Source organism: Elephas maximus, chromosome 19 (assembly GCF_024166365.1).
Source record: "Elephas maximus indicus isolate mEleMax1 chromosome 19, mEleMax1 primary haplotype, whole genome shotgun sequence".
In the NCBI taxonomy this organism is placed as follows: Eukaryota; Metazoa; Chordata; class Mammalia; order Proboscidea; family Elephantidae; genus Elephas; species Elephas maximus.
Genome location: NC_064837.1, coordinates 71,086,714 through 71,106,210, shown reverse-complemented (window position 1 = coordinate 71,106,210; position 19,497 = coordinate 71,086,714). Strand labels below are relative to the sequence as shown.

Sequence of the window (19,497 nt, the reverse complement as noted above, 5' to 3'; positions counted from 1 at the left end):
TCCTGCTCCAGGAAGCTGGGGACAGGGCGAGAAGGTGCGACCTTATGCTTTGCATCTTGAAGAAAGAACTTTCCCACAGGGGAAGCTGCCTCTCAAAGCCACAGTCTCTGAGGGAGAGGGAGTCTGCACCTGCGAGCACCAAGGATTCCTGCTTTTAGTGTGAGAATTAAAATTAAAATTTGTGTTTTTATCAGAGCAACACCTGCACACAGCTAACAAGTCGACAGCACTACAAGCTGATAACCAAAGGAGCAAACCTGCTGCCCCTTCCCTCCCCAGCCCAGTCCTGCTCCCAGGAGCAGCCACTGTAGGCTACTTCTTCGTCCACAACCACCTGGCGCCTGCCCGACGTGACTTGGGCTCCAGTGCCCACCCCTCAAAGCTGAGCTGCTGCTTGTCTCTTGGCAGGAGCAACAAGGGAGCTGTGGGCAACTGTGTCACCACCATGGTGCACAACCACTGCCCGCCCATGGAAAAGGCGCCCCCGCCCAAGAGCTCCAACCAGACGCCCCCCTCCCTCAAGTAAGGCCTGCCGCCTGCGTCCAGGGGGCCCGTCCATGGCCTGGCTCTGACCTGAGCCCAGCGCATGTGTGCACACTCCTGTAGACACCCGGACCAGGGCCCGGTGCCTGTGTGCACACGCCTGTAGACACCAGGACGCAGGCCTGGTGTTCAGGACTCCTGCCCACAGTACTATCCCTCTTGTCCTGGAGTGGTGGCTTCCTGAGGGAGAGGAAATAGACCAGGCTGGGGGTGGGGGCTCACCCGCATGTGGCACCCCTCCCCTCTGTCCTGTGCCCCAGGGGCAGCCCTACTCCAGTGCAGAGCTGAGATTGGGGTCATGGCGCCAGCGCCCGGGCTGCTGGCTGAGTCTCGAGCTGGGAGGGGCTGTGGGCCACAGCACGGTAAGCCTGTTAGAGGACCGTCGAGTATGTCCCACCGAGAGCCAAGGATGCCCACGGGACCCCCGAGTCATGGTCCCACTCTGGAATCCTGTGACTCTGAGGAACTCTTTGTTTTTTCAAATTTGAAGAGCTCCCTCACTCAGGGTGCCCACAGATGGGACCTGTTGGGGTGTCAGTGGCCCTGCAACCCACAGATCACAGTGGCCCTCACAGGGCACGCTGAGTGCCCTCCGGGTGCTGTCTGCCTGGGTGCCTCCCTGGCTTAGAGCAGCTCAGATGAGCCTGATCATTCTGTGGGGTGGTGAGACAGGTCCGTAAGTGTGACCCCGTGTCTGTGTGTCTGTCAGCAACATCATCAAGGCAGCCACCACTGAGGGTGCCGAGGGCAGCAGCTTCAGGAAGCCCCAGGAGAGCATCTCTAGCAGCAGCCACGTGGCTGGGAACAATGCCAGGGGCGCCGGGGGGCTGTACAGGAGGAAGGAGGTGACGGAGGAGGAGGCTGAGAGGTGACTGGGCTCTGGGCAGGGGACACGGAGGGCTGGAGTTCAGAGCATGGGGACAGGGCTGGGGGGGGCAAGGGCAGGAGGAGGGGCCAAAGACCCCAACGATGAATAAAACGAGTTGCTGGCGAGTTGATTCTGACTTACGAACACCCCACGTGTATCAGAGTAGCACTGTGCTCCACAGGGTTTTCAGTGGCTGAGTTTTCGGAAGTAGAGTGCCAGCCCTTTCTTCACAGGCACCTCTTGGTGCACTCAAACCTCCAACCTTTTGGTTAGCAGCTGAGTGCATTCACCATGTGCACTACCAAGGACTCCTGACCAGAAAAGCGCCCAGCTGGCCCCTTTCTGTCCATGAGTGGCATCCACTGGGTGGGCTGCCCGCTCATTCCCAGCTGGTGGACATCTAGGCATGTCCAGCCTGGTCGGTTCTGAGTAAAGCCGCATGAGCACCCTGTGCGGATGGCACTTTCCTTCCTCCTGGGGACTCCTGGTGGCGCTGGTTCTGCTGGGCCGGTGGTGTGTGCAGCAGCAGCTCCCCTCTGTGGGGCTGGGCTGTGGGGCTGTGGAAGAGAGCGCTGCCCGCCGCTGAGCCCGCTTTCCCACAGGTTCATTCACCAGGTGAACCAGGCCGCCATCACCATCCAGTCCTGGTACCGCCAGCAGGTGCAGCGGCGCCGAGCTGGAGCGGCCAGCCTGGAGCATCTGCTGGCATCCAAGCGAGAGGTCAGCGTGGGGGCCCAGCCCAGGCTCAGCCCGGGGGTGGGGCCTCAGAAGCCCAGGCTGGGCCATGTGCGGGCAGAGACCAGGACAACTGATAGAAGCCGTTGTGTCCCAGAATGTGGACACTCATCTGTGGGCCCAGAGTCTACTCGGCCGGGCGGTGGTCCTCAGTGGGTCCCAGGAGAAGACTTGGAGGTTGTCCTCATGTGGGCCTCACTGGGGCATGTTTGGGGCCCCAGTGGTGGTCACCTCCCCAGTGGACTCCACAGACTCTGGGGGCCTCGGGCGTTGTCTGAAGACCCAGGTCTGGGCCCAGCGGACCTGCTGCAGCTTTGCTTCTTCTGCAGCAGCGACAGCGGCAGGCAGAGGGGAACATCCTGGAGCTGCACCAGCAGAAGGTGGCCGCCAGGAGGAGAGCCCGAGAGGAGAAGGCGCGCCAAGCCAGGCGGGTGGCCATCCAGGTGCTGGGGGCCTGCGGGTCCCCAGGGACACCCCTGCCTACTCCTCCCCTGGCGGCCCTCTTCCACACTGGGCAGCTGCTCAGAGAACCCTCCTTCCAGGAACTGCAGCAGAGCCATGCCCAGAAGTCTGCTGAGGCTGAGGCCAGGCCACTGCAGGAGCCCCGAGGGATGGGGAAGCCCAGGCCTGCCCAGGAGCTCCCCCTGACACCAGCGTCCACAGCCTCTCACGAGGCCAAGGCCAACAATGTGGGTGAGCATAGCCCACGCCACGCCATGCAGGCTTTCTCCCACCCTCTGCCACCCCGCTGCCTGCGCTCACCATGGGTACACCACCAGCCAGCCTGCACCCTGCCCTCCCCTGTCCCCACCCACCTCCAGGAGGGCTGCGGCCCGAGCTGACCTGCCCTGCGCCCTGCACTGCGTCTCCCCCACAGAGGGAGGGCCCCTGCTGTTGAGCATATCCCCCAGCGCCCTCCTCCTCCTCACATGCCCACTTGCTCTGGAGCTGGATGTGACCCTCAGGTGCTAGTCAGCGGGGACGCTCAGAGCCAGTGCCCCGACCTCATACCTGGGAGACACCTCCTGCTGTGCCTGGCTCTTCCCCAGGGCCCACACGTCACCCTCCAGTGGGGGGCGCCGTGTCCTCCAGGTGGCCCTCAAGGTGTGACGCTGTGTTCTTTTTTGCAGGGCCCAGCTCCCACACTGCAGGCCCCGAGCAGCCTGGCCAGCCAGCTTCCAACCCGTCTCCAGAACCCCGCTCCTCTCCAGATGTCACCCCGCAGGTCTTGCAGCAGCCCCTCTTCCCAGCCTGACTCCAGTTTCAGGGTGGCCTAGAATCCACCAATACTCACTCCCCTGGCAGTGGGTCACTCAGACTGAGCAGCTGAGCTGCCCAGCTGATCTGTTCTGGGCTGCAGTGTTGCTGAGCGGACTCCACAGGTCACTTTGAGATCCCTCTGGGCCTCCCGCGGCCCAAGCCTGGGGTACTAGCAGCCTCGTCTGTGGAGGAGGAGCTGGGAGCTCGGGGTCAGGTGGTGGCCCAGGCCCATGTCTTTCCTGGAGGGTCTTAGATGTGCTCCCAGGGAGGGAAGGTCCTGTCCTTTGAGGCGCAGTTCACGTGGCCACAGGGTGCAGACGTATGTGTCTAGAGCAAGGCCCCGGGCCCCTCCCGGCTCTGCTCGGCATCGTACGCAGGGCCACTTGCCCACTGACAGCCTGCCGGCCTCTCCCCACCTTCTGCAGGACACCCACGCCCAGGACGTGGCCAGTGAGCATCTGGAGGTGGCGGGCCCCACCAAGCCTAGGGTGACCCTCAGCGAGCTGCTGGACACCCTGCAGCTGCTGGAGGCAGAGCCTGAGCCACTGCCCCAGCCCCAGGCCTACCACAAGGAGAAGTATGCCTGGATCGATGAGGTGAGCTCTGTGGGGTGCTCGGGGAGCAGGGGTGCTGTACTGCTTTAGTGGGTCCTTCATGGGGTCAGGGGCCTGATGACCAGGACATCTGCCTTCTCTGCTGGTCCCTTTTCTACCCAGCTCTTTTCCTGTCCAAGGTCCCTTCTGGTTAGGACATTCAAAATGACCCCAAGGAGGGACTGGCCACCAGGATGGGGTGACTCCTCTCAGCCAGGGGTACCTGTGGGCAATGCAACTAGGCTCTGGGCACTGGGGAGGCCCCTCCAGAGCCAGGCTGCGCCATCCCCCTAGCCCCTGGGAACCCCGAGGAGCTCCTGGAGGGACGGCCTGGGTCCCTGCTGCCCTCCCCACCTGCGTGGCACCCTGAAGGCTGGTCACCCGCAGGAGGACGCCGCCAGCTCCCTGACTGCAGACAACCTGGAGAAGCTGGGGCGGCTTAGCGCGCCTGCTGGCCCCCCTGACAATGGGACGTTGCTCTCGGAGGCCAAGCTGCACAGCATCCTGAGCTTCCTGGACGAAATGGAGCCGTCGGCGCGGGAGTGGCCAGCCACGGGCCCCCAGTGGGAGGTGTGCTGGGCAGGTCCCCTCACGCGTCCTGTCAGTTCTCATGTCCCAGAGACCCCGTGCTGGGTGAAGCAGGGCAGCCAAGAAGCCACTGTGTGGGCAGTGAGTCCAGTGTCCAGAAGTCAGAGGCCAGCATGACCTGGCTGGTGACCACGCCCATTCCCCCTCACTGAACAAGAATGACCCCCCCAGGTGGCCTTGTCACCACTGCCTTGTCACTCGGGGCCATATCACCCGGTGCCGTATCACCCGGTGCCTTGCCCCAGCCTTCCCCGGGGCGTCCCCCTAGACTGGGTTCACAGCTTCCCTGGGAGGGGCGGCTGGGGAGGGAGCATTGGGGGCACCTGTGAGGGGTGAGCAGGGGGACCTTGAGCCCCGGGCACTCCTGGCTGTCACAGGGGGGCCTGGTGGTGGTGGTCCTGCCTGATGCGTGGCCCTCCATAGGGGCTGGTGCTTCAGGCAGAGCTGGCCAGCCTGGAGCGCGGGTCCACGGGGACCACGGGAGTGATGCGGCTGCGGCTGGAGGTGGAGGAGAAGCGGCAGGCCATGGCACTCCTGCAGCGGGCGCTGGTAGTGTGGGCGCTGCTGGCGTGGCGTGTGGTGTGGGCAACTCAGGGCAGGGTCTGCAGTCCTTTGCCCAGTGGAGGGATGGCTGAGAGCGTTTTCCCTTGACCCTGTGGTGGTACTGGGGCATGGGGGACAGCCATGCCCTGGGTGGGGGAGGCAGCCGTGATGGGAAGAGGACATGAGCCCTGTGGGGAAGGGGGTCTGTGCCCCCAGGGGCTCTGTCCACTACCCTTAGACGCTGCCACCCCCAGCCTGCTCCCGAGGCCGACCGCCACCTGGTTCTTGATGAAGGACACAGGCCACCGTGGCTCAGAGCTACACCTCTTCCCTCTCAGGAGCACCCAGGGGGTCACCCAGCCCTGGGGTTGGGCCACGATGAGGGGCCTTCCCTGCTGGCCCCTGCAGACCCCAGCACGTCCCCCCACAACAGGCACAGCAGCGGGCCCTCACGGCACGGCAGGTCAAAGAGGCAGAGAAGGAGTTGAGCAGGCAGCTGCGGCAGCAGCAGGAGCACTATGAAGCCACCATCCGGCGGCACCTGGCCTTCATCGACCAGGTGAGTCCTGTACCTGGCCCCCCTTAACCCGGTGAGTGCCCACTACCAGGTAAACCTGAACTTGTTTCCCCTCAACCAGGTGAGCCCCAACCTAGAACCTGCCTAGGCCCGCTAGGTTGAGTCAGCTGTGGCCGCCACCCCTACCAGGGCTCTCTGATGTCCCCTGGGCCAGGCACTCTCAGGGCCCCCTCCTCTGGGGGGCTGAGGGCCTAAAGAAGGGTGCAGGTCTGTCTGTGCCCCCAACTACTTGCACACCTGCCCACCTGCCCTTGCTCACCTGTACTTGCATACCTGTACCGCCCACCCACACCTGCCCACCTGTCCCCCACCCCGCAGCCCACGGTCTGTCCACAGACCATCGAGGGCCCAGAGTCAGGGCTAGGTCTTCTGTGGGGTGCTGGTCTCTCAGCAAGCTGGAAGCCAGGGTCCCCTGGCAGTGGGGGTCTCTTCGGGGAGGGGCCTCATCTTAGCAGCTTCACCCCCTCCCCCACCTCCTGCTCACAGCTGATCGAGGACAAGAAGGCACTGGGGGAGAAGTGTGAGGCTGTGGTGGCCAAGCTGCGGCAGGGGGACCACAGGTGGAAAGAGAGGGCAGCCCAGATGCAGACGCAGCATGAGCTGGTGAGCCACCAGCGCCTCCTCACCTGGCCTGGAGTCCACGCTCCTGCCCCACATCTTGCCACTCGGCATCCTCCCCGTCCCACCCCGCATCCCCCTTGCTGTGTTTTCCCCCGCCTACTTCACCCTCGCGTCCACCCCCACTCTCACGTCTCTTCCCTCCCGGCTTTGGTCGGTCAGGGACCCAGCCAACTCCTGCTCTGCCAGGGAGATTCCCTGTGGCCCACTTCCCCATGCCTGGCTGCACTGGCCCGAGCCCCACCTAGACCCCAGGACCAGGACCCTGGGAGTGGGCTGGCTCTGCCTTTTCAAAGTCCCCAGTGCCTGTAGTGGAGGGTCAGGGTTGAGGACTGCTGTTCCCAAAGGCACAGCCCTCCCCGCCCCGGTCCTGCCACCCAGTGTGGGGGCCTGGCCCTCTGCTGACCCCAGGACTCACGGGTTTCCTGCGGGGATGGGCCACGTGCCAAGTGCACGTCAGGGGGCCCGAATGCTCTTGCAACTTTGCTAGGTGGCCCCGGAAGTCCAGTCTCCCCAAGTTGAGGGAGTGGAGGCTGTGGTTTCACCTTTTCTCCTGGCTTCCCAAGTCATTCCTTCCACTCTCCTGTCTTCTCCCTCCCAGGAGCTCAAGAAGCTCAAAGAGCTGATGAGCACCACCGAGAAAGTCCGCCGTGAGAAGTGGATCAACGAGAAAACCAAGAAGATTAAGGAGATCACGGTCAAGGGTAGGGGCAGGCCCAGCACTGGTGGGCCCGGTGCAGGAGGGAGAGGATATGGGCCTCGCCTGCGGAAGGCAGAGGCCATGGGTCCGGCGAACTCAGGAGAGAGAGGACATGCTGTTGGTCACACTTGTGGTATAGGAAGACACCCACCAACCACCAACCCCCACCCCGTGAAGGAGTCAGACCCTCTTGGCTACCGTGGTCCAGCCTGTCCCAGCCCCTAATCAGTCAGAGCAGGGTTCATTCATCAAGTGGGAAGAGCCACTTGCTGGGGGTGGCCGGTGGGGCCAGGCAGGGGCGGAAGCAGGTCAGTTCTCCCGGCGTGTCTGGCAGCAGACGAGCATCCAGTAGGTGTGGGTCCAGCTCATGGAGAAACAGGCTGGGAGGGTGGGGACTGCTGGGTGCCTTGGCCCCACAGGACAAGCCAGTGGGGGCTAGGGGGCTGTGGGCTGGGGCCTGGGCATTGCAGGGCCAACCTCAAGCTCGTGAGGTTGCAGGGCAGCAAGCCCAGGGGGAGCTCAGGGGACACCAGTGGCCTCCAAGAGGATAGTGTCACTGCCGTCTCACATTAGAACAAGGCACAGGATGGGGCTGGGGGCACCACGGCCTGCCTGCCCCAGGGGAAGAAGCCTGGGATCCCCCAACCCCCAACGGTGGCTCATGGGGCTCACTCCTCCAGGGTCAGGGGGCCATGGCTGGGCCACAGAGTCTGCCATGTCCTGTCTACCTGCACACTCATCCACTTGGCTGTACTCGGGGCTGGAGCTCATGGAGGAGGTTGGGGCCTTGTGCGCTGGTGGGACAGCACTGCAGGGCAAGAGCAGGGGGTCCAGGGCCAGGCCCTCTGCAGTATGGGGCCAGGGCAGGGGACGGGATAAGGGCAGGGAGGCCAGGTATAGCATGGGGTGAGGGAGGGGGGTCCTGGGGGGCCAGGTGCAGGGCAGCATGGGGCGAGGATGGGGGTCCAGGCCAGGCCCCTGCAGCACGGGGCAAGGGCAGGGGGTGAGGTACAGCAGGAGGTAAGGACGAGGGTCCAGGCTGAGCCTCTGTAGCATGGATCCCCCCTCCGCCACCCAGGCCTGGAGCCTGAGATCCAGAAGCTGATTGCTCAGCACAAGCAGGAGGTCAAGAAGCTGAAGAGCCTGCATGAGGCGGAGCTGCTGCAGGTGGATGCGAGGGCCGCTCAGCGCTGCGAACGCCAGGCTGAGGAGCTGCGGGAGCGCCTGGAGCGTGAGAAGGAGGCGCTGGGGCAGCGGGAGTGCCAGCTGGCCCAACAGCGGTGCGTCCATCCTGCTCGGCCGGTGGGAGGGGTGGCCGTAGGGCTGGAGTTTGCCAGGAACCTCCGGGTGAGGACCTACGTTTTCTAGAGGCCTGGAACCTCTGGGTAAGGGCCTGCATTTTCTAGAGGTCTGGAGCCTCCGGGTGAGGGCCTGCGTTCTCTAGAGGCCTGGAGCCTCTGAGTGAGGGCCTGTGTTTTCTGGAGGCCTGGAGCCTCCGGGTAAGGGCCTGCATTTTCTGGAGACCTGGAGCATCCTGGTGGAGAGTCAAGTGTTGGGGTAAAGCCTGCTAGGGAGGGGGCAGAACGCTGGAGGTAGATCAGTGATCCAGCCCCAGCCAGCTGGGGGCTCTGAGGCCCTGCCCTCTTCAGTAACTCCGGCATCTGGATCACACTGTGCCTGCAGCTCCGCGGCACCAGTGCTGGGCAGGCTGTGTACCCACTGGTTTCTGTGGCAGGCGTGGTAGCTCTGGTCAGACTTCATGGTTGTCAGGGCCACGGTTGTCAGTGCCCAGGTGAAGTCAGGCCTAGGTGGGGCAGAAGAGTGTGTGGTGGGTTCTCTTAGTGGCCGGAATGGCACCTCACCTCTGTCCCCACCCCATGAGTGTCCCAGTGCCATCCCTGCAGGTTCGAGCAGCACCTGGAGCAGGAGCAGCGGGTACTGGAGCAGCAGCGGCGTAGGCTGTATGGCGAGGTGGCTGAGGAGAGGGAGCGGCTGGGCCAGCAGGCAGCCAGGTGCCCAGTGTGTGGGGTGGGGTGGGGTGGTGAGGCGAGCCTGCCCGCGGCCTGCCACACTGACCTCCCTGGCCCGCAGGCAGCGCGCCGACCTGGAGGCGCTGAGGCAGCAGCTGGAAGAGAGCAGCGCCGCAGCGGGCCAGGCCTTGCGGGCCGAGTTTGACAAGGCAGCCAAGGAACAGGAGCACCGGCACCAGGTCCCCCACACTTCCTCTGCCAGGCACTGTGGTGGGGGGCGGGCAGCATATCGGGGCACACCACCAGGCTGCCATCGCCTCCAGGGTGTCACAGCCTGGAGCACTATGCAGGGGGACACGTACGGGGTCTGCCCTGGGCTCCGCCTTCGCCTGCTAGGCCCCTGCCCCTCGGCAGACCCTCAACCTGCACAGGCAGCAGGCTGTGAGGGTTGGCTGGTGGGGCCTGAACTCACAGGCTATCACCTGCTCCCCAGGTGGAGCTGCAGACCCTGAAGGATCAGCTGGAGGCAGAGCGGCAGATGTGGGAGGCCAGCTACACAAAGAAGGAGGTGGGGGCTGGGAGGCCAGGGGCTGGGGACCAGCTATGCCAGGAAGGAGGTGGGGGCTGGGGGCGGTACACAGGTCCTGCAGTATGGCCTCTATGTGTGTGTTTCCGTTCCACTCTGGGTTTCTTGGGGCCTGGTGCTGTTTTCTAAGCAAACGTGTGCACACTGTCTCCAGTGTGTTTTTTTTATGTGGGCTTCTGAAGGATTAAGGATCTTGGAAATGCAGTGAACAGGGTGGGAGCTGGGGCCGATTCTGTGATCAGAGAGAATCTCCCCTTCTTCCACTGGGCCCAGCAGTGTGCCCTGCGGGTGCCGATTTGGGGGTGGACGGCTTTGCCCACTCTCCTCCCGTGCGCACCACCAGGAGGCGTGGCTGCTGACCCGGGAGCGAGAACTGAAGGAGGAGATCCGGAAAGGCAGGGATAAGGAGATCGAGTTGGTCATTCAGCGGCTCGAGGCTGACATGACCCAGGCCCGTGAGGAGAGTGAGCGGGCCGCCGAGAGCCGGTGAGTCAGGATCGGGACAGGGGAGGATGAGGGTGTGGGGGGCACGTGGCCTCCAGGTCAGGGCCACCCGCTCACCCCCAGGGCTGACCCTGCCTCGAGTGAGCGGGCCGCCGAGAGCCGGTGAGTCAGGATCGGGACAGGGGAGGATGAGGGTGTGGGGGGCACGTGGCCTCCAGGTCAGGGCCACCCGCTCACCCCCAGGGCTGACCCTGCCTCCCGCCCCCGCAGAGTCAAGCGCCTCCGGGACAAGTATGAAGCAGAGCTATCAGAGTTGGAGCGGTCAGAGCGGAGGCTCCAGGAGCGGTGCTTGGAGCTGAAGGACCGCCTCGGGGAGGCCGAGGGGGAGGCCGTGCGGCTACAGGGGCTGCTGCGGCAGAAGGAGCGGGCACTGGAGGATGCCAGGGCGGTAAGCAGATGGCCCGGGGGGCCCCACAGCCCAACCACCACCAGCACTCACAGCGCCCCCAGCCTCCCACCACCCAGCCCCTGTTCATGCCCCCCGGCGTCCACACCTCCACTGCTCCCCTCACGGCTCCCCTCCCCTGCCCAGGTGAATGAGCAGCTGACAGGTGAGCAGAGCAGCCCGGCCCAGGTGGTCCGGCAGGCAGCCACCGAGGAGGAGAACCAGCGGCTCAGGGCTGAGCTGGAGCGGCTCACACGGGAGAAGCAGGAGGAGCTGGAGGAGGTGCACCGCAGGTGAGGGTGGGGCACTGCAGGGGAGGGGGAGGGGTGTACCACAGGGGAGCGGGTGCACTGCCGGGGAGGGGGGGGACACTGCAGGGGAGGGGGATGTGCACTGCAGGGGGGCATGCTGCAGGTGAGGGGGGCACACCACAGGGGAGGGGGAAGTGCACCACAGGTGAGCAGGGGGTTGCTAGGGGCTGGGGAGGTGACAGGACAATGGTGGAAGGGGCAGGGAGCCTCAGGTGACAAAGATGAGCAGAGGACATGGGCGATGGCGGGAACTGGGGTGGTCATGTGATCAGGAGGGCCCTCCCCCCCAGCAGCCAGGAAAATGCTCTGCCTGTTCTCAGAGCCAGAGCTGCTGGGGGTCCTCGGGGCCCCAGGGCCTGGGATGGGAGCAGGGTGTGTCTGGAGGGAGACTGGCCGTGAGCAGGCACCCCCACGTGCTGTCCCAGTGCTCCTGGGCTCTGGTCCCGGGCGGCTCTGAGGGTCAGGGCAGGGCCTGCCCCCTAGGCTCACACGAAACACTGTGGGTTGCACTGGGTGCTCTGACTCTGGGTTCTGACTCGAGGCTGGCTCTGTGGCAGTGGCCTGGAGCGCTTATGAGGTCACAGCCCTGTCACCGTCCCTCAGGAGGCCAGCTGCCCTGGGCCAGGTGGGGCTGCACCCCTGGGAGGACCCTGCCTCATAGCTGCCCCTGCTGTACCCGAAGGTCGAAGGTGGCCTGCAGGGTGGTGGGGGGACGGGGGCAAAGGGCAGCACTACACAGAAGCCTACTGCCCACTCGCCCACAGGGTAAAGTCAGCCCTGGCCAGGAAGGAGGAGACAGTGAGCGCTCTCCGGAAGCAGCATGAGGTGGGTCCTGGGGCTGGGGCTGCGGCCGCCCTGGGGTTGGTGCTGGAATGAGGGGAGCCTGGCCTGAGGGTGCATGTGGTGTGTGTCACAGGCTGCGGTGAAGCGGGCCGACCACCTGGAAGAGCTGTTGGAGCAGTGCAGGCAGCCGGCCCTGACTGCCAAGTGAGCTGAGGGACTCACGTGGGAGCCTCTGTGAAGATGGACACCTACCTGTGTGAAGCCCCACCCCTCTGACTCACCCTGGGCTGGGGGTGGGGGGGTTGCCGGGCTGTATTTTAACAGTAAAAGGTCGTTTTGTAGCTGTTGCAGACCTTGTGCTTGGCACTCCTGGTGGGGCGGGAGAGAAGGTCTGAATGTGAACAGCTAGGCTGTCCCTCCTCCCTCTCCTCACCCTCCCCTACCGGCCCCACCCCAAGCCTCCATCCCCTATCCTGTCGTCCTGTCTCCCCTCACCCCCAGGCTCTGAGCAGAGAGATGGGACTTTGTTCCTGGCCTTCCTCTCAATTCCTTCCCCCACTCCTTTTCTCCCCACAACCCAGAGCTCAGGGGCTCCCCTCCATCCAGGTGCCCACAGTCCCCTGGCCAGGGTAAGCAGACAGCCCTCCGAGGAGACCCTGTCCCCTCTTGAGGGCCCCCAGCAAGAGGGGTGCTGCAGAGTCCGGGGTCCAGAGTCGCCACAGGAGGGAGCCCAGGAAAGGGGGACTGGATGGCCTGCCCATGGGGAGAGGGCCTACCCAGAGCGCCAGCCCATCCACGGAGGTTCCAGGCAGGGCAGCGCAGCGCTCTGAAGGGCAGCAGCTGGCGTCCCCTGGGGTCTCCCCTCCCGCTCAGAAGCCCAGCCCCTCTGCTCACCGTCTGCTCAGCAGCTGCAGGGCTCTCCTTGGGGTCAGACCCCTGTTTTTCTGGGGCCTCTGAGGGAAACCAGGAGAGGGGAGGGCATCAGACAATCTCCTGGGGCCTGAAAGGAGGTGGCCCTCCTGGGTCAGCACTACAGCATCTCCACAAGAGTCGAGGCCCTGGACAGAAATGAGAAGGCATGTCCATGAGAGCAGAGTCCCCGGATGAGGCAGCAGGGGTCTTGGAGTCATGCAGAAACTGGGCTCAGGCCCCTAGGAGCCTCAGTCTCCTCCGACCGGGCAGGAGCCTCCCTGGGTGCGGCCTGGGGCCTGGGATCCTGTGAGCAGACCTGTGCTGGCTGGGTTCTTTCTGAACCTGCTTGAGGCTCCCTCCTGGCCCAGGCCTCCTGGCAGGAGCACCATCCAGGGTATGGCAGAGTGTTTGGTCCCCTGCCCAGCGCCCTCCCTCCACGTCAGCTCCCCACCTGTCAATGACGGATGGGGAGAAGGCAGATTCTCCCTAATAGCTAGCAGTCCTGGGCTGAGGTGAGGAGGGGCCCTGCCTTGCTCGGGACACTGGGAGGGCTCCTTGACCACATTCGATTCCCTGCTCTCACCTGCCTCGGCTGCACCCGCCCCAGAGACAAAAAAAATAATAATTAATTAATTGATTAATTTTTTTTTTTTTTTTTGAGGCCTCAAACCGGAGGGGCTCAGAGTAGACAGGGTGGCAGGTCTGGGTCAGCAGGGCCTTGCAGCTGAGGCCGGGGAGGGAGCTGGCTGCTCGCATCCTTTAAGCTGTGGCACCCAGGAGGGACAGGGAACCAAATCTGGAAGACTCCGGGCTTTCCTGTCCTGGCACAAATTTTGATGCTGAACAAGAAAATATTTTCATCTGAAGCTGTTAGGAGCTGCTAGGAGAAAGCGGCTGTGGATCACTAAGCTGAGGTATTTTTCACAAGTCAGGTGTGAAGGAGGAGCAGACAGACTTTCAGGGGCTTTTTCAGAGAGGGACAGGTAGGGGAGGCTTCTTTACAGCCAGGAAAACAGCCAAGCTCTGGGGTGGCTCTGTAGGAAGGGAGGGGTTCCTGAGCCCTGATTGACAGGCGCCCCCTTCATTCATCCACACACGTATGCACTTGTCCGTTCACAGACACTGAGCGCCTCCTGTGCCCAGTCACTCTGTCCCACCCCCTCCCAACACCTTCCCCTTCATCACCTGGTTGGGTTTCCATTTCTGTATCTACTCCAGTTTTAGTTACCACGGATCATAATAAAGACCACTGGCCTTGACGTCAAGGGCTCAGGCCTCCCATCGCTTCTCGGGTCTCTGTCCCGAACATGCCTGCGGCCGAGGCCGGTGCCGATGCAGCGGTGGTGGCAGCTTACGTGTCCTTTGCTGCGGTTGCCCGCCCTAGCTGGGAGGCACATGGCCCAGAAAGGCTGAAGTGGCCAGTGGGCTGGTGGGGCACCCAGAGGGTGTGCCTGCCTGCCCTGCCGGGCTGCCGCTTCACCTGTACAGGTGTGCAACAAAGAAGGGGGGATCGAGATGCCACTCCCATTTCCTGGGGTTTCGGGGGTGTGACAACGTGTTTTAAGGGTCAGCTGTTAGGCCCAGCATCCCAAGGAAGGGCCCAAGCCACTCCTGTTGCCCTCTCAGCCTTCCAGCGCCATCTGCTGCAGGTGGTTAGAAACCCAAAGGATAAGGAGGCTGGAGGACTGGTGTGCTCCTCGGGGCATGGAGGAGTCTGTGACCCATGGAGGGAGATGCCCTGAGTCTCCACCATCGAGGAACCCAGCTGCCAGCAGCTCAGTGACTCTCAAAGCCCCTTCCTCATCCAAGAAGCCCTCATGGCACAGTGGTTAAAGCTCATGGCTGCTAACCAACAGGTCAGCAGCTCGAACCCACCAGCTGCTCTGTGGGAGAAAGATGTGGCAGTCTGCTTCCATAAAGATTTAGAGCCTTCGAAATCCTATGGGGGCAGTTCTACTCTGTCCTGTAGGATCGCTATGAGTCAGAATCAATGGCAGTGGGTGGGTTTCTTCCTTGTCCAGGCTGGTGGGTGGCAGGTGATGGGTGGGGGCAAGTCTCGGCCCCCAGGCAGGACACGGTTCCTAGGGGAGGGGTCACACCTAGCCAGGCTGGGACAGGGTCGTAAATGTACTCTACCAAAAATTCCAACTCATAGTGACCCTATAGTACAGAGTAGAACCGCCCCATAGGGATTCCAAGGAGCGAATGGTGAATTTAAACTACTGACCAAAAGGCATTTTGTTGTTGTTAGGTGCCATCAAGTTGGTTCTGACTTAGAGCGACCCTATGTACCACAGAACGAAACACTGCCCGGTCCTGCATCATGCTCACAATCGTTATGCTGGAGGCTGTTGTTGCAGCCACTGTGTCATCCATCTCGTTAAGGGTCTTCCTCTTTTCTGCTGACTGTGTACTTTACCAAGCATGATGTCCTTCTCCAGGGACTGATCCCTTCTGACAACATGTCCAAAGTATGTAAGACGCAGTCTCGCCGTCCTTGCTTCTAAGGAGTATTCTGGTTGTGCTTCTTCCAAGACAGGTTTGTTCGTTCTTTGGCAGTCCGCGGTATATTCAACATTCTCCAGCACCACAATTCAAAGGCATCAATTCTTCTTGGGTCCTCCTTATTCACTGTACAGCTTTCGCATGCATATGATGTGACTGAAAATACCATGGCTTGGGTCAGGCGCACCTTAGTCTTCAACGTAACATCTTTGCTTTTCAACACTCTGAAGAGGTCCTTTGTAGCAGATTTGCCCAGTGCAATGCATCTTTTGATTTCTTGACTGCTGCTTCCAAGGGTGTTTGTGGATCCAAATAAAATGAAATCCTTGACAACTTCAGTCTTTTCTCCGTTTATCATGATGTTGCTTATTGGTCCAGTTGTGAGGATTTTTGTTTTCTTTATGTTGAGGTGTAATCCATACTGAAGGCTGTGGTCTTTGATCTTCATCAGTAAGTGCTTCAAGTCCTCTTCAGTTTCAGCAAGGAAGGTTGTGTCATGTGCATATCGAAGGTTGTTATTGAGTCTTCCTCCAATCGTGACGTCACGCTCTTCATGTAGTCCAGCTTCGTGGATTATTTGCTCAGCATACAGGTTGAATAGGTATGGTGAAAGGATACAACCCTGATGGATACCTTTCCTGACTTTAAAACACTCCGTATCCCCTTGTTCTGTCCAAACAACTAACTGCCTCTTGATCTATGTATAGGTTCCTCATGAGCACAATTAAGTGTTACGGAATTCCCATTCTTTGCAACGTTATCCATAATTTGTTATGATTCACACAGTTGAATGCCTTTGTATAGTCAGTAAAAAACAGGTAAACATCCTTCTGGTATTCTCTGCTTTCAGCCAGGATCCATCTGACATCAGCAATGATATCCCTGGTTTCACATCCTCTTCTGAATCCGGCCTAAATTTCTGGCAGTTCCCTGTTGATATACTGTCACAGCTGCTTTTGAATGATCTTCACTTTACCTGGGGTTAATGCAACCCCCCTGCTCCACCTCTCTCCATGGTCCAGCCCATTTTGATGAGCTTTGTCCTCTCCCAAATAGAATGCATTTCTGATCCACATTCCTTTTCTTTGAGCCAGGTGACAGCGTCAAACAAGTTATTTAACTGTTCTGTGCCAGGCATATAATTTGTGATATAACCGTGAACAAACAGACCAAATACCTTTCCATTGTTCTAGCAGGGGAGACCAATAATCAACAATGAACTTAACACTCCAGGGGTTCTTCCCCTCTCCTTTCTTTAGGTTTAATTTTTTAAACTTTTTATAGCTTCTTGAAAAGTATACTTACATCATCAGCACTTTTCCCTTTCAAGTATTTGCGTTTAAGGCTGTGAATTTCCCTCAGAGCACAACTTGAGCTGTACCCCCACAAGTTTTGGTATATTGTATTTTCATTATTCTTTGGTTTGAAATATTTCCTAATTTGCATGGTGATTTCTATGATCCATGGGTTGTTTTGAACTGTATTGCTTTTATCTTTTTGTTTTTGATTTTTAATTTAACTCAACTAGAAAATATATTCTACCTACATTATTTCAATCCTTTGATTTGAGAATTGCTTCATGACCCAGTATTTGGTCAACTTTGATAAGTGCTTCATCTGTGTATTTAAAAATAACGTATTCTGCAGTAGTAAGATAAAGAGTTCTATTTGTTTATTAGTTAGTTCATTGTGTTTTTTGAGTCTTCTGTATCCTTACTGATTTCCTTTGTGCTTGTTACATAAATTACTTACAGGGGAATGTTAAAACCTCCTGCCGTGATTGTGCATTGTCTTTTTCTTATTTTTGCTTGCTCATTTTTGCTTTGTACATTTTGAGGCTGTGTTAAGTGCATACACATTTTAAATCATTGTGTTTTCCTGGTGATTTGACCCTTTTATCATTAGAATGTCCCTCTTGATCTCTCTCAGTGATTCTTGCCTTGAAATCTCCTTTGTCTGGTAGTAGTTTCATATACCAGTTTCCACTTAGTGTTTGCAGCTGTATCTTTGTCCTTCTCTTTACTCTCAACCTTTCTATTGCCTTATAGTTAAGGGTTGTAGCTCAAAAGCAAGGAGCCCTGGTAGCACAGTGGTTAAGTGCTTGGCGGCTAACTGAAGAGTTGGTGGTTCAAACCCACCATCTGCTGTGTGGGAGAAATATGTAGCAGTCTGCTTCCATAAAGATTATAGCTTGGAAACCCCATGGGGCAGTACTGCTCTGCCCTATAGGGTTGCTATGAGTCTCGATCAACTCGAAGGCAACTTTTTTTTTTTTTTTTTTTTGTGGTCTAACTTGAAAGAAGCCACAGACAATATGCAAACGAATGGGCAAGGCTAGGTTTGGCCTGCACTGGGCAGAATCTGGCCCTAAGGGTGTAGTTTGCTGACCCTGTTCTAGAGAGTTTACTTTTGCTCATGGGAGGCCATTAGGGTAGAGATTGGGCAGATTTCCTGGGACTGGCCGATGGTGAAGCTGGGCTTCAGTCTCTATGAGGACCCATTTATGCCCCGTCTGTCCTCTGAGCAGGTGGCCCCTTAGGAGCTGAAGCCAAAGCCCTCCTCCTTGACAGGTCCTAAGCACACGAGAGGCCAGACACCCTCTCCAACTGCCCAGGCTCTCAGCTACTGCTACCAACAGTCAGATGCCTGACAGGAACCAACGCCAGTGTCAGGCTCACCTCTCAGGCTCCCTTCTCTGGGATCTCAGAGCCTCATGTCCTGCTGGTTTGCTTTCTCACCAAATAAAGCTAACAAATAAGTGACTGTCAGTGTGTGAGATGACGGTCAGTGCTACGGGAAAACAGCCCAGGTCAGGGAGGACTGGGCATAGTTAGAACCAAGCAGGTAAACAGTGACCTCGATGAGACAGGACATTAGAAGAAAACGCTTCCAGAGATGAGAAGCACGTTACACGATCTCTGAGGGGACAGCTGTGCAAAGGCCCTGAGGCAGGGATGTGTCTGGCTGAGGAGCAGTGAGGAGGACAGTGTGGCTGGAGCAGAGTGGGGTCCAAGGTCAGAGAGGTTAGGGTAAGGGGAGCCTCCAGAGGGTTCTGAGCAGAGCGACAATTCCAACTCTAGGTTAGAAGGACTCCTTCAATATTGCAGGATATTATGGGCAAAATATTTGAATAACACAGGAAGCATCAAACGAAGATGGAAGGAATACATAAAAGTCACTGTCCCAGAAAAAATTGGTGAATGTTCAACCATTTCAGGAGGTTAACATGGAACCATTAAATGGTACTGAAGGAAGAGGTCCAAGATTCAAGGCATTGGCAAAAAAAAAAAAAAAAAAAGGCTCCAGGAATTTACAGAATACCAATGGAAATGTTTCAATGAAATGATGCAGCACTGGAAGTGCTCACTCATCTGTGTCAAGAAATTTGAAAGATAGCTACCTGGCCAACAGGCTGGAAGAGATGCATATTCGTGCCCATTCCAAAGAAAGGTGATCCAACAGAATGTAGAAATTATCAAACAATATCATTAATATCACACTTTAGTAAAATTTTGCTGAAGATAATTAAAAAATAGTTGCAGCAGTATACTGACAGGAAACTGCCAGAAATTCAAGCTGGATTCAGAGGAGGGTGTGGAACAATGGATATAGCATTGCTGATGTCAGGTAGATCTTGGGTGAAAGCAGAGAATACCAGAAAGATGTTTACTTGTGTTTCATTGACTTGGCAAAGGCTTACAACTGGATCATAACAAATTATGGATAACATTACAAAGAATGGGAATTCCAGAAAACTTAGTTGTACGCATGAGGAACCTGTATATAGGCCAGGAGCCAGTCATTTGAACAGAACAAGGGGATACTGCGTAGTTTAAAATCAGGAAAGGTGTGCATCAGGGTTGTATCCTTTCACCATACTTATTCAATCTGTACGCTGAGCAAATAATCAGAGAAGTGGGACCCTGTGAAGGAGAACGGGGCATCAGGATTGGAGGAAGACTCATTAACAACCTGTGATATGCAGATGACACGACCTTGCTTGCTGAAAGTGAAGAGGACTCGAAGTACTTACTGAAGATCAAAGACCACAGCCTTCAGTGTGGATTATACCTCAACATAAAACAAAAATCCTCACAATTGGACCACTAAGCAACATCAAATTGGATCTACAATCAATGCCCACAGAAGCAGCAGTCAAGAAATCAAAGGATGTATTACACTGGGCAAATCTGCTGCAAAATACCTCTGTAAAGTGTTAAAGAGTGATACCACTTGTCCACTTTGAGGACCAAGGTGCGCCTGACCCAAGCCATAGTATTTTCAATCGCCTCATAAGTATGTGAAAGCTGGACTATGAATAAGGAAGACTGAAGAAGAACTGATGCCTTTGAATTGTGGTGTCGGCGAAGAATATTGAATATACCTTGGACTGCCAGAAGAACAAACAAATCTGTTTTCAAGTACAGCCAGAATGCTCCTTAGAAGCAAGGATGGCAAGACTTTGTCTTAAGTACTTTGGACATATTATCAGGAGGAACCAGTCCCTGGAGAAGGA

At 58.3% G+C, this 19,497-nt stretch overlaps 1 protein-coding gene across 7 annotated transcripts in view; it reads left to right on the top strand.

Annotated features, from left to right (window-relative positions):
• CEP131 (centrosomal protein 131) overlaps positions 1-15,306 on the top strand; it is a 31,955-nt gene extending 16,649 nt beyond the window's left edge. Inside the window, exons 6-29 of one of the 7 annotated variants that reach the window (XR_007514102.1) lie at positions 409-522; positions 1,253-1,411; positions 2,014-2,131; positions 2,476-2,589; positions 2,689-2,839; positions 3,277-3,371; positions 3,832-4,002; positions 4,387-4,569; positions 5,011-5,136; positions 5,564-5,689; positions 6,194-6,310; positions 6,927-7,029; positions 8,104-8,305; positions 8,930-9,037; positions 9,117-9,234; positions 9,489-9,563; positions 9,925-10,067; positions 10,296-10,473; positions 10,618-10,763; positions 11,546-11,606; positions 11,698-13,390; positions 13,695-13,964; positions 14,103-14,332; positions 14,728-15,306. Coding sequence is in view for 1 of the 7 variants with exons in the window: in XM_049860305.1 (XP_049716262.1) it covers positions 409-522; positions 1,253-1,411; positions 2,014-2,131; positions 2,476-2,589; positions 2,689-2,839; positions 3,277-3,371; positions 3,832-4,002; positions 4,387-4,569; positions 5,011-5,136; positions 5,564-5,689; positions 6,194-6,310; positions 6,927-7,029; positions 8,104-8,305; positions 8,930-9,037; positions 9,117-9,234; positions 9,489-9,563; positions 9,925-10,067; positions 10,296-10,473; positions 10,618-10,763; positions 11,546-11,606; positions 11,698-11,772 (2,683 nt within the window). In the remaining 6 variants the exon portion in view is untranslated. Of the gene's footprint in view, positions 1-408; positions 523-1,252; positions 1,412-2,013; positions 2,132-2,475; positions 2,590-2,688; positions 2,840-3,276; positions 3,372-3,831; positions 4,003-4,386; positions 4,570-5,010; positions 5,137-5,563; positions 5,690-6,193; positions 6,311-6,926; positions 7,030-8,103; positions 8,306-8,929; positions 9,038-9,116; positions 9,235-9,488; positions 9,564-9,924; positions 10,068-10,295; positions 10,474-10,617; positions 10,764-11,545; positions 11,607-11,697; positions 14,075-14,102; positions 14,333-14,727 lie in introns of those variants that run through there. The other 6 variants (XR_007514104.1, XR_007514103.1, XR_007514100.1 and 3 more) reach the window with 6 other exon arrangements.
• The last annotated feature ends 4,191 nt before the right edge of the window (positions 15,307-19,497 follow it).